At 48.9% G+C, this 12,486-nt stretch overlaps 6 protein-coding genes across 6 annotated transcripts; 2 read left to right on the forward strand and 4 right to left on the reverse strand.

Annotated features, from left to right (window-relative positions):
• Positions 1–2,237: 2,237 nt before the first annotated feature.
• Positions 2,238–3,887, forward strand: MCYG_08478 (conserved hypothetical protein; the record flags this gene model as incomplete). Its single annotated transcript, XM_002842601.1, has 4 exons — positions 2,238–2,355; positions 2,599–2,691; positions 2,755–3,356; positions 3,441–3,887. The coding sequence occupies 4 exons, from the start codon at positions 2,238–2,240 to the stop codon at positions 3,885–3,887; spliced, it is 1,260 nt and encodes a 419-aa protein (XP_002842647.1).
• Positions 3,888–4,220: 333 nt separating this feature from the next.
• MCYG_08479 (uncharacterized protein) lies at positions 4,221–5,676 on the reverse strand (the record flags this gene model as incomplete). Its single annotated transcript, XM_002842602.1, has 3 exons — positions 4,221–4,876; positions 5,073–5,445; positions 5,515–5,676. 3 exons carry the CDS (start codon positions 5,674–5,676, stop codon positions 4,221–4,223), a joined length of 1,191 nt encoding a protein of 396 aa, XP_002842648.1.
• A 483-nt stretch (positions 5,677–6,159) lies between these two features.
• On the reverse strand, positions 6,160–6,540 carry MCYG_08480 (uncharacterized protein; the record flags this gene model as incomplete). Its single annotated transcript, XM_002842603.1, has 2 exons — positions 6,160–6,334; positions 6,404–6,540. 2 exons carry the CDS (start codon positions 6,538–6,540, stop codon positions 6,160–6,162), a joined length of 312 nt encoding a protein of 103 aa, XP_002842649.1.
• A 171-nt stretch (positions 6,541–6,711) lies between these two features.
• MCYG_08481 (conserved hypothetical protein) lies at positions 6,712–7,835 on the reverse strand (the record flags this gene model as incomplete). The annotated part of the gene is made up of 2 exons (XM_002842604.1): positions 6,712–7,748; positions 7,781–7,835. The coding sequence occupies 2 exons, from the start codon at positions 7,833–7,835 to the stop codon at positions 6,712–6,714; spliced, it is 1,092 nt and encodes a 363-aa protein (XP_002842650.1).
• A 570-nt stretch (positions 7,836–8,405) lies between these two features.
• MCYG_08482 (methylene-fatty-acyl-phospholipid synthase) lies at positions 8,406–9,274 on the forward strand (the record flags this gene model as incomplete). The annotated part of the gene is made up of 4 exons (XM_002842605.1): positions 8,406–8,451; positions 8,513–8,552; positions 8,623–9,147; positions 9,199–9,274. 4 exons carry the CDS (start codon positions 8,406–8,408, stop codon positions 9,272–9,274), a joined length of 687 nt encoding a protein of 228 aa, XP_002842651.1.
• A 437-nt stretch (positions 9,275–9,711) lies between these two features.
• Positions 9,712–11,459, reverse strand: MCYG_08483 (conserved hypothetical protein; the record flags this gene model as incomplete). The annotated part of the gene is made up of 4 exons (XM_002842606.1): positions 9,712–10,877; positions 10,968–11,121; positions 11,195–11,316; positions 11,387–11,459. The coding sequence occupies 4 exons, from the start codon at positions 11,457–11,459 to the stop codon at positions 9,712–9,714; spliced, it is 1,515 nt and encodes a 504-aa protein (XP_002842652.1).
• Positions 11,460–12,486: the final 1,027 nt, after the last annotated feature.

Genomic DNA, 12,486 nt, shown 5'->3' on the forward strand with positions numbered 1-12,486 from the left:
AGTGGTCTCAGTGTATTGGTTCGCTACTGTTGATCGATATCAGACAAATGACGGTTGATATTGTTGATGCTGCTTCTTCAGGTTGACAGTTGGCGTATCGGAATATTCAAATCGGACGTTATTTCGATTCAATTTGCGATAGCCGGGCTCATAACTGTCGGAATCTGCCATTCGGCCAAAAAGGCGAGCCCGCACTAATTGGTGGCAGAGAGACTGGTTATATTTGACGGTATCGTAACATCAATCACGAGAAGAAGAGTCGACTTTAAGTGCTAACTCAAAAAGTTTAAATTTAAACTATTACTAATATTATTTCTACTAACTATGTAAGTTTATTAAAAGTGTACCTATAGCATGTTTCAGGGAGAATAACTCCGTCCCGTCTTTAGTTATATACTAAATGTAAAATTTTAGTTATATTTTCTATGATCGTAGCTTTATTTTAAAATATTATTTAAACTGAATATATAATTTAAGTCCACTAGAAAGAAGTCACGTGCTCAAAGTCAACCCCTCCGTGACGTCGCGGAGTTTTCGTTTTACTCAAAGAGAATTTCCATCTCTAAGAGCTATGATTAGACACAGAATATATAAAAAGCCCGACAACATGCTAACCACACGGTATGGCAAACCAACCGGGTAGTGAGCGCCAATCCGGCTCTGAGGTACAAAGCCCGCGCATGGCAGCCAAAGTCTTAACGTATATGCTAACATCACGAAGACGGGCGTCACTGATATAGAACGGAAAACACTCCGAAAAGAGGCCTCCGACACAATACCACCTCTGGCACACTGGGCTCGTGGTGCCAAATTCAAAATGGGTAAAGAATTAAGCCGGGAGACATGCATAGACGATCAACAGAATATCATGCTTGGGTTTTTATCGACGGCATCAAAAAACTAGTGCGTCTGGAATTCAACTTTGGGGAGACGTAACAAAAAAAAAAACATCTATGAGCAGGTAGCAGACAAATTCACTCGGTACTTCATTATCCGAGTTTCTGATCCTATTGCAGCTTACTTTGGGACATCTCAGGGCCCTACCTATCTCTACCCTATTCGAATTCACGAGCAAAAATCACCAACTATTGCTGGAATACCCTAAAGGTCGGCGAATATATAGAGATTCGGAGAGCCACATTTATAGTGACAGGTCGACTGCGTTATCATCCTGACCGTGAGAACTGAAGATCGTCGTGCGGGCGGGAAACTAGAGCAGTATCAATCCTGAGGAACTCAAGCGGCTGGTCACTGAGATGATAGAGTCTTATTAACGAAGCGTGTGAAGGGAAAGATCGAATAAGTCGGTGGGCTTGTCATTGAAGTGATACAGATCTGTTGGCTCTTGAGTAACAGCTACTGCCTCCAAATAAGGGTATTCAACTCCGGCCGTAGAAGTATAGCTAGAGGAGCAGCTAGACAGATCCGCTTGTCCAGTAACACGGAGACATCGAAGGACGGTTGAAGTGACTCGATCAACTCATAGGCCTTGAGGAGCGACCGCCCGAGAAATTCGCGATACCGAGTCTCATCTCCATTAAAGGGAAATACTCGACGGGAAACCACTTGACTCAGCATCATGTCGAACCCGCGCGGATATTGGAACTCTTTCACGGGCCAAGGAGATATCGAGACGTTGCAGACGCTCTGGAGTAGTGCCTCGGGGCGGGCCGTCGCCAAGCTCAAGGCTTATTTTCAAAACTTCATTTGCATTTAATCCTGTTCTAGCCCGCCTTTGAAGTTGTTGCGATGTGACGAAGCAGCCTTCGTCTCCCCTTCACGAAACCCATCCGTCTATAGTATTCGTTCAGTAAGTTGGCTCCCCTAGAGCAGCTATACCAAACTCCGGCGCCTATATCTAGCGACAACTGCTCGCTACCACCCAATTGTCGCCTTTAGAATATAAGTTTCAAAGATACTCAGGCCGCAAGGATCGAATTTTATAAACAGGCGGACTGAATGCTTTAACCCTGACAGAAGCACAACTAGCAATAGTATACTAACCTGTAGAAAGAATATCTATGAACTTTACCCTATCTACTTTATTTTAATCCATAGTCACGTCGCTCCTTTTATAGAGAGTTCTGAAGTATCTTCTATGCGCTGATTGGCGAGAGACGTGCAAGGATGTTCAGCCTCGTCTACTACAATTCGATGCTTCGTCTGATAAGCACCGGCTGGCTGCCTTTGAATATATGAAACACCCCAGGTGGCAGCTTGCAGAGTCAAGGCTGGCCATGACAGCACTCCCGGAAAACCTCGCCCACGTCGACCAACTGGAAGCGTGGGAGGAGGCCATGAACAGAGTCGACGGGGAGAAAACAGCAACATTCCAGGTGCTGAGATGGGACCGAAGTAAGCCAGAGCCAGCGCAGTCGAAAGGACGTCAACCAGCTAACCCAGCACAAAAAGCCCGACGATTCGAACATTCGATAGTCAACTATGTGGCCGACTTGCCCCCCCTGGCGAGCTGTGACCTGACGGTGATGTGAGTTGGTTGCGTGCATAGCCATGGAAGAGAGCGCTGGCTGACCGAAACGCCCAGCGCAGCGCCCTTCGACAGCTTCAGCTCAATCCCTGACTTCCGGGCCCTGATAGACCGGTACGATATCCCAAGCGGGTTCGTCCTGGAGCGAGCGCGGTCGGTGACGCACTCCTTTGGTGCATCGCTGGCCAAAGACGGTACTCACAGTGAGCAACTCGTCCACATACATCATGCTGCTGTCTGAATATCGGCTCAACACCCTGTACTAGCGGTATGGATTCACTTCCTCTGCACGGCCGCTTCTCCAGACGTCGCAAGGTCGGAATGGCTTCACTCCGCCGTCGTTCTGAAATGGTCAGCGGCCGATGGCAAACACCACGGCAAGGCTCCCGTTACCCTGACGTGCTTTCGGCCCATGCCAGGACTCGTACAGCGGTTCCATCAGCTCGCAGAAGCAGCAGACTGGACGGATGTCCTCCAGGACCCGTATCTACTGCTCGACATGGTGTTTGAGTACTGGTTCCTCTGCCTGGACGATAGCGCCTGGAAGACCAACGACTTTTGTCGAGACATCGAAAAGGGTGCGTTTCAAGGCACCAAACGTCTCGATGCCGGTTCCGCCAGCCCGCCGGCCGTTGATCTCCATCACGTACATACTATCGCCAAAAATGCAATCTTCATGCTCGAAGGAGTCGATGCGACGCTCCGGTCACTCGACGCTGCCGTCACCCATCACCAGGAACTATCCCAGACACGCCCGCCCGTATGGAGGGCCACGCATAGCTCCCTGCTGTACCGCAAGGAGCTTTTCCACTCGACCAGGTTGCGGATTATCAGTGTTGAAAAGCGGCTACAGAACATCATCAACCTCGTACGTATAATATTAATCCACCCCTTAACGAGCCAGGAGCCAGCCGTATTATGTACTTGTTTCTCACCACGCCGAACTCAACAGGCCTTTAACATGGATGCCATGCAAAACAGCCGCATCACGCAACGAGACAGCTATAGCTTAAAGGCGCTCTCTGTCGCCGCGACAGTCTTGCTTCCTCTTTCGACCGTTGCTACAGTTTTCAGCACGCCGTTCTTCGAGCCCTCTCGCCCGTCGTCCGGCGGCGAAAAGGAGGGAGCGGAAACGCTCCTGGTCAACCGCAAGTTCTGGCTTCTATGGGCCATCGCGGTGCCCGTCACCGTCGCCTTGATCTGTGGCTGGTGGTTCTTGGAGAAAGGCTTTGAGCCTGTGCTTGCGGGATGGGCAAACCGGATAGCACAGCTCGTAGCCACACGCAAACCTCAACCAACAGACGTCCTTCCCGGCCGGCAAGGTCGCCCCGGCACCGGGGACGACGGTAGAAGAGGCAGGATACACTCCTCCTCGCCGGGGGTTGAAAACAGGCGCTGAATGAGACAGTACGGATTACCCCGTGTATAACACGAACAGCCTCGTTACGAGGTAATAAGTGCACTATATAGACCCTGAATAACGGTTGCCATGCACCCTATCCTCTCCCATTTTCACGCTACTATACATATAGTACATCGTATGTTGTTGATGAGACTTAATAGTGTGGATGCCGAGAACGCCGCAAACTCTGGGCGGCGATCATGTTCATCCGGCTGAAGCTCTTTTCCTCGGGTCGAGCCGAGCAGCCTCTGTACCATGGTTGGCCGATGTATATGTAACTATGAACAAGAAAGAGAAAAGAAAAGCGTACTTGCCGCGGGCAGGCATATATCATACAGGGCTCCTCGACTCCCATGGCGTGATCCTCTGTTCCCAGCTCTGTTCTGTATTGCTCTGATTATCCGCCCTTACGTGCACCTCCGTCACCTTTGTGATCGCGTCGCCCTGATCCTCCGATGGCCCGATTATGGCCTCGCGGCTGCTGTGCGCTTCACTCTGCTGCTGCTTGCGCCCGCTATCATACACAGACAGCGAATAGCTGTTTCCTGCTGTCGCAGAGGAGCCGCTGTACATCCCGCTGAAGAACTTCTTGGTCTTCCCTAGCGCTGCCGCGCCAGGCGCAGAGCCGGTGGTAGCTGTACTGAGCGTTGTCCTCGGTGTGGAGTGTGACCAGGATTTTACCTTTTTGCAGTAAAGCCGGTATGAGGATGCTCTGTCTCCCCCGGAGGAGATCCCCTGGCGGATATATTTGATTAGCGGACCGAGGGTAGGCACACAGGCTGCGATAATGACAAGGTACTGCTCGACTACCGCCCAGGTGATCAAGTCGGCGGTTTTCCAGGGGTAGTCCGAACGATCGGTGAGCTGGGGGAGGTAAGAAGCTTTTATAACAGCTCCAGCGAAAGCACTATTTTTCAACATTGTCGCAAAGGTTAGAAGATCTCGCAAGCCAATTGCGCTCGGGATGGAAATTCGAGGGTGTAGGACTTTACACTAAACCTAGCAAGAGAACACTTGTAATAGCGATTTTGATGCGCCGTGGCATCTGCAGCCTGGAGACAACAAATATGGGGTACGCTGCAAGGACGAGATCCGAGAGGGCGGAGCATGCTGCGGAGTGATACTGTCAGTATACAGCCTCTCTTCCGTGTTGTATAGGCAGGGGGGCGAAGTAGTTCTCACCACTTTGGAAAAAAGTATAGTTCTTCAGGACACTCGGTTTCCAGCACTTGCCCTTGATCAATGGATTCCAAAACGCATCAGGCGGTCGGCACTGGCCCACTATGATGCCCACGCATCCTGTATTGACCACGGTGAGGAAGGCTATGGCTGCGTAGAAATATCGCACCTGGTGTTTTGCCCTCTCTATGATGCGTATGATAAGGAGCATGGCGGAGACCTTCCCCCAGTTTATACACATGATATGGAAGGGCTGCGACAGCCAGGTGTACTTGAAGATCTGTATAAGCTGGCTCTTTTCCAGGTAGACCTGGCGGCGCCCCAGGCCAGCAAATACGGCGACGGTGAGCAAGGCCGTGTTCACGCATCCGCAAGCCTAGTAACAACAATAAACTTATGCCATTTTCAAATGGATGTAGCAGAGGAGAAAACAGTATATACGTACCAGTGCCAGAACTATAAAAGCGTCATCCCAGCCGAGTTGCTTCGTGAGGTGGGAGCGTATCCACAGCCGTACCAACACCATCGAGGTCGAAACACTGAAGAGAGACCACATAATGGCCAGGATCTGAGATCCCTTGTCGTCACTTGGGAGTCCTGCTTCCATCGGTGCTTCAGTAAGATGGATGTGCGACTCTCCGACGGTCAGGTAGCGAGGGCCTCATCTCGCTAGACTTTGGACAAATCTTCGTGGACGCCCTCTGGTTATAAAATAACGAGGAAGCGCAGGACGGTTGAAGGCTTATAAGGGGGTAGCTATAACTGCTCAATACATGCTATAGCTCCGTGACTAGTCATGAAAGCGGGAAAGCCACATGAGATCAGACCTTTGCTATCACCGCCACTTCAGCCTCTTGGTTGTAGCAAGAAGAGTTTGTGACCCGTCCAGGCCATGTGAAGCTGTCATCTCAGCTGTCAAGGCTATTGGACGCTGGCTCCGGCCTCGTCGACATGGATGCTCCACGGGATGTAGTAACTTTGGCCTCCATCACACCGGAGCAAGTTGACAGGTAGATAGCAGGGTGACCCGCGTAAGACCTGTCGATGTTGTTCCAGGTAGAAACCAGAGCAGTCACAAAAGGACTCGTAGTCAAGAAGTTGAAATTAACCTTGTATTATGAGACGGTTCAGTCATATAAACGTTGGAGTAATTATATCGAGTATGCAATCTTGATCCGGCGACAACATAGTCATTGTAGTCTGCATCACAAACCTGCAGGTTGATATAAGATAATACCAGCAAAGGCATTGTTGATATTGTAGAGCTATAGAGGTAAGTTAGCAGATGCGGCATTCTCAAGCATAAAAACTAGATGTAGGCTGAAATAACGTACGCCGTTGCTGCCGAGGACATGGATGCACAGAAACCTCCTTTGTAGATGCAAAGATGCTGGACGTTGAGCATAAATGCTACAATGGCCAACGGTTCCCGCGCATCTAGGACTGACGGCCCATCGCCCGCAAGCGGCATGTTGTAACGACGAAGGTTTGATATATATCAAAACCAGGCGCATTGATCAGGGCTATATCTTTTTACCTATTATATGCTGAAAGGGAGAAAAAAAGGATAACTACTTGACATTACGGCGAAGAATAAATCAACGGTCACAAAATATATTATGTCTGTTCCAAGCTTGTTTAGTTAATAGTACCGTAACGATGGGAACCCTCGCTGGATGCGTTTCCTTTTGTGATCCTGTGGCGACGGCATCGTCCCCCACCACAGGTCGTTCAGGCCGTTTATAAGAGGGATTTCCCTAGGTTTCGGTCCTCCCAGTAGCTGGTTGAACCCCTTGACCTTGCGTGTGAGCCTGGTAGGCTCGGTTATCGCCATCTCAATCACCTCCCAAAGAGTGTCGGGAACTATCTCCACGGGCACCTTGAAGACGGACTGGTACCAGTTCTTCTCATGATGGGGGTCATCGGGATCATACGGATCATCGCCATGCGGGTTCTCTTCGGTTGACTCCATGACAACAAGTAGGAAGGGCGCTTCGTCACGCCAATGTAATGATTCCGTAGTGGGGAGAGGGTTAGAAAAGACAGAGTCAACGGCCTCTGGGCAGGTGGATAGGAACAGGTTGTAGTCCATGCCTGCCGGCACTTCCTTCTTGGCCTTCTCATACCACTCACGGAGAGTATTCTCGGTAGCACCGTGAAGCTCTTTATCTTCGATCCAATGAAGAGTAAAGAGCCTCCGTGCCAGTGCGACCTCCTCATACTCATGCCCTCTATGGGCACCCACCACTCGATCGAATGCGATATTTAGGATCTGTTGAACTAGTGTTTTGAATTCAACCCATCTCTCTTCGTTGTCGTATAAGACCGTGCGGAAGGCAACAAATCCCCAAGGGCGGCCATCGAGGCATCTTTTCCGTGATAGCTTGAGGAAACCCGGTTCCTCATATTCCGGTGGAGGAACGCCCTCGTCTCGTAGCCTCTGATCCTCCTGTTTCTGCCACCTTCGTCGCTTGTAGATCGTCATCCTACGCATACCCTCCTCCCCAAGGACTTCCTCCAAACCTTTGAACATCTTTGTTCGTTCATCCTCTGATAAAACTGAGAAATCGGTGTTAGGGTCACTAAAACGCGCCCAATTCCATCCCTCGGGCCAGTAAGAGCTTGACGCATCCGAGAATTGTTCATCGGCAGGCCGTTTTTTGCCGCCAGATGACTGAACTGTGTCTGTTGACATACCGATGTCTACCCACGGAGTACTTTGCGCTGTTCAACCGAGTGTTGGTGGTGTGCACTGCGGAATGGCATCTTCTTTGCGGCGCCTTGCCAAATATTTATATTAAGCTGGAGGTTTCGAGAGAATATTCCAGCTGCCAATAGCTCCGAGCAAATAAGTATATGTGACGGGCTAATGGTCTCTTTTTGATATAACCCCGTTGGCACTCAGGCTGTTGCCTAGTTATAGTCGTGTGGCGCCCTAGGTAGACCCATTCAACGGATACAGCATTGAACTTCTGCCTTCTTCCAAGGGCATGGATGGCCTTGTTTGCAAAGAATTATTCGCTGAGATGCCGACCACTTCCCGGCTCCCCGGGAACTCTTGCAGCCTTACTCTGTACATAGCAGTAGATGTAGTTGGAAGATACTCCATAGAGACTAATAAGGATGATATATTTAAAACATTTACTTACATAATAATAATATTGATGGATTAATATAGGTCACGTGTTACAATCAAAGATTAAGCTTCGCGTCGAATATTTACAACTTTTATTTACGTCTTCAACATCTTTTTCAAGCTCTTGACGTCGATATCTTTCTTTTTCTTGCTGTTTCACTGCCTTGAGAGCCATTAATCCCCTATACGGCGTATCTGCCATGTCTCTCTCGCAGTATATCGATCTATCACAGCAAAGTCTGGTTTGTAAGTATCTACTCGGCACCACTTCCACCCACAGCTTGCTTAACATAAGTACCATTACCAGTGTCTGCTGCGACAATTGCCTTCAATCCACTCTTCTGGAAGTAAGTATCTCTCTTTCTTCCCAGAGAAAATACTTGGATGCTAACTGCTGCAGTATTGTTGCCCGTCAAGGTCTGTCTGTCAATACTACCCCCGCTCTGCCCCTCCACACATCTCTCAACTGAGAGCTTTGCAGTGGGAAACTGACATATTGTGCGCCACCTTGCTAGAGTACAACAACCATTTCTTGACTAAGATATTCGGCAATAAATATAATGGCTGCTACTTCCTAGCCGTCACCATCTTCTCGCTAGGTATAATTCGTGATCACCTCTACAATGACGCCCTCAAAAACCAGCCATACTTTGCGCCTGTCCACCAGCAGTACCTTGCCTACGGCCTCTTCGCCACAGGCAATGTGCTGGTCCTGTCCAGCATGTGGGCGCTTGGTATCACGGGAACGTACCTCGGTGACTACTTTGGCATCCTCATGGACGCACCGGTGACTGGGTTCCCGTTCAATATCACCAGTGCCCCAATGTACTGGGGTAGCACCATGAGTTTCTTAGCAGTTGCCCTGTACCATGGAAAGCCCGCTGGCCTGCTGCTCACCGCCGAAGTTTTCATCTGCTATAAGATTGCCTGCCTATGGGAAGAGTATGTTTGGAACCCCTGCCTATGAACACCTAAACTAACCCACGCACCTAGGCCTTTCACGGTTGAGATCTATAGCAAGCGTGACAGAGAAAGATCTGCGTCGAAAAAGGCTGGAAAGGCCGCGTAAGAGGCCACCTGCTTGCGTTTATTCCCTCAAAACCAAGGCTTTTTACCTGCTCTCTCGTAGGAGGTTCTACGACTTCCTTAAAAGTTCAACCTCTCGACATGGCAAACCTGGATGGGTTCCTCGATTAGGCAGCCATCAGTGTTTTTGTCGCTGTAATTGTACTCATACCGTACCCCCATCTATCTCCGAGTGCTCTAACCGATAACCTGCTACTCCATAGCTCCTGACCTTATATACATATAGACATCAACCCCGGGTTTGAATTAGTACTAGAATATACATTTGTCACTGTTATTCATCATAACAGTCTTCTTCTATGCCTTGGTTGCTATAGTAACATAACTGGCAAAAGGAGTAGGTTAAGAAGCGAAGGGACATGCCAGATGGCCCAAGGGTTAAAACCTGTACGAGTACATATCAGATATATTGTGTTCCTTTCAGGCTCTCCGACCTCTGCCTCGTTTGCCAGTCGGCCTCCCCTCGTCTAACCCTTCAGTCTCCTCTTCATCCGCGCCTTTTCTTAGATCCTCACCCTCTGCCAGGCCCCATCGCTCTTTATCGTACCAATCTTCCCCATCACTCATCTCCCCAATATGTGCTTCCGCCTTGCACCATTCCCACACCTCTTCTTTCATGCGATGAGACTTCCGGAGCATCTTAAGCATTTCGGTAAACAACCGTACACTTTCTCCCTGTTTTTGTATATATGCCCACAGCATACGCCGCGTTTCGTCAGCCTCGCTCTGGGACAAGCCGCAGTTTCTCTCTTCATGTGCTGCTATCCGTGGCAACTTAAACACAGGATCAACCTCCAGAGCAACATTGTTTTCGTTTGTAAGCGCATTCGAGGGTAGTTGTTCGCCATTTATCCGGTCGTGGGAGTTAATATTCTGGCTCGCGCTCACCTGCGCTCTTGTGGTCATTCGGTGCGGGTGAAGGAATCCATCATCCGACATGACCTTGTCCTTTGAGGATGACTCTAGTTGCGATCTTGCGTCAGCTTGATCGTCATCGGATCGATGGCCAGTTGGTTCGCCTTTACGGTTAGCCTGGAGCCCGTCTTCATCATTAATTTCTCCTTCATTCGCATCCGCTGATTGCATCATGGCATCACCATCAAGATCTTGCGGGTTACTTGAAGCCTGAGTCAATCCGCCAATCCTTGCATTGTTGCTGTTTTTATCTGCGGGAGTGTCTCCGTTATTACCTCCGAGCTGTTCGACTTTTGTGCCGAGAATATCTTGATCCAGAGATGTTGCGCTCTCACCCGTTGGTTTAGGGGCGGGAGGGTGTGTTGTGAACCCCCCAGAAGAAGCCATAGGTTGTGAAGTGTATAACGCAGATGTCGAGGCGTTATCAGTTGTACTGGGTGACATCCCGAAAAGCCCTGGGTCGTCATCTGATTCCACCGCACCACAAGGTACCCATACGGAGTCGGTGACGAGTTGTCTATAGACATTTTTTGCCTGCCAGAGCGCATGTCGCTCGAGACGGAGACGTCGATTGATACGTTCGACCATTATCGTAATCGCTTTATTAGTGTACGCGTTGGCCATGGAATGATTGGCAAGCTCCGAGGGATGTGTTAATGGGGAAAGAAGATCTGGAAATTTTATAAGGGTAAGATGATTAGCCAGGGGTAATAAAAGTCCAAGTCGCATGTCAAATAATCATGCGCATAAAGGTATCCTACCATCTAAGTGAGTCGATGAAAATGGGTTATCATCAGTAGCGTCCGCGTCAGCCGCCGCATCAGAGTCATCGAAATCTAATTCATCCCCTTCCGCATCGTATCGTGGCGGGTTGTTTTCCAGTATGTCTCGTTGGTATCCTGAGTGCTCAGCTTTCTATGCACAGTTGAGAATATCAGAACCAATGGAAGTATTCAGACGGCGCGTATTCCAAGCATATTTGCTTTACCTTTCTATAAAACTGTGCATGGTTCATGTAGCCTAGAGCACCCTCCCGGACGAACTCTGCATTCAGCCTGGTCTTATTTCCTCGATTGGACGGTTGGTTGATCGCATCATCGTAAGCGGCATCTAGCCCCAGAAGAATACATTGTCAGCAGGAATTCAAAACTGATAGTACACTATGGAAGGAGGATATAACCTGAAGTGTGTCGCAACAGAGCCCTCTTCAAGCCCACGATGGTCTCATCTATCAAGGCCGCCTGAGAAGCCATGGAGCGCGGCTGACAGGGGTAATAGGCCTATAAATGGAAGTCTGTATAAACCTGAGATAAAGGAGGTAAAGAATGGAAATCCCGCTATAAGAATCAGAGGTGTGGTACTGAATCGGACGTGCTTTCAGGGTAATAATGGATATGAAATTATCGAAGAGACCATGGAAAAGATAGTTGAAGGGTCAGCGGAAATGGGATATAATGGCAATAGAGCGCAAGGTCATGGCCAACCAATATCGTATATCATTAAATTCACATCCTGCTGAAGAGATGCGTCTTGTTCAAGTTATCAAATCCTTTTTTCTCTCTTCTTCTTCAAAAGTCACGAAAAAGCCGATGATGAAAGCAAGGCGGTGTCTGTTTCTGCCACCACGTGATATGCTAGCCGATAGACGCGCTCGAGGTCGCTTAGAGATTGGATAAGCACACCCAGATCTCTTGGCATTCGTCATACTTCTATCATATCACTAACACATCATACCTTCACTATTCGCAGTTAATTCTCGAAGCCAGTGAATATAGATTTGCCTTTTAAGAACATCGCTCCTAAGAGTGGATTGCTAGTAATAATCTCCCTCAGCGAAGATCCAGACGTGGAAAATGCTGGTCCACGTACGTATTTTCCTCATAGTATGATCAGTCATTACTGCCTATAGTATGGCTTGCAAAGTCCACTTTCATCTATGATGCGCATTAGCCATGGATTGTTGAGGTTGTCGTCTATTTCTATGACAGGATTCTAGGTATGGAAAATTTCGCGTATTAGCATCTTGGTTGGCACAAGTGTGTATCTGAAGATTCTCCCTGCCTTTCCTTTTGTTACTAACTATTAGATGGCGTTTCAAGGGCTTCAAGTACCCGATAAGAGCCAGACACCTATCCACTCCAAAGCAGCCAGTCTTTTTATCGAAACAGGTTGGGCCTAATCCTATTCCAAACTTAGCAGAGATAAAGATCTGTGGCTACAAGGCGGTTCTCCTGAGGTACAGCTCGTCCTTTTAATCAAGTTGGCCCTTGGTTTCAAAGA

Source organism: Microsporum canis, genomic scaffold, assembly GCF_000151145.1.
Source record: "Microsporum canis CBS 113480 supercont1.9 genomic scaffold, whole genome shotgun sequence".
Classification (NCBI taxonomy): Eukaryota; Fungi; Ascomycota; class Eurotiomycetes; order Onygenales; family Arthrodermataceae; genus Microsporum; species Microsporum canis.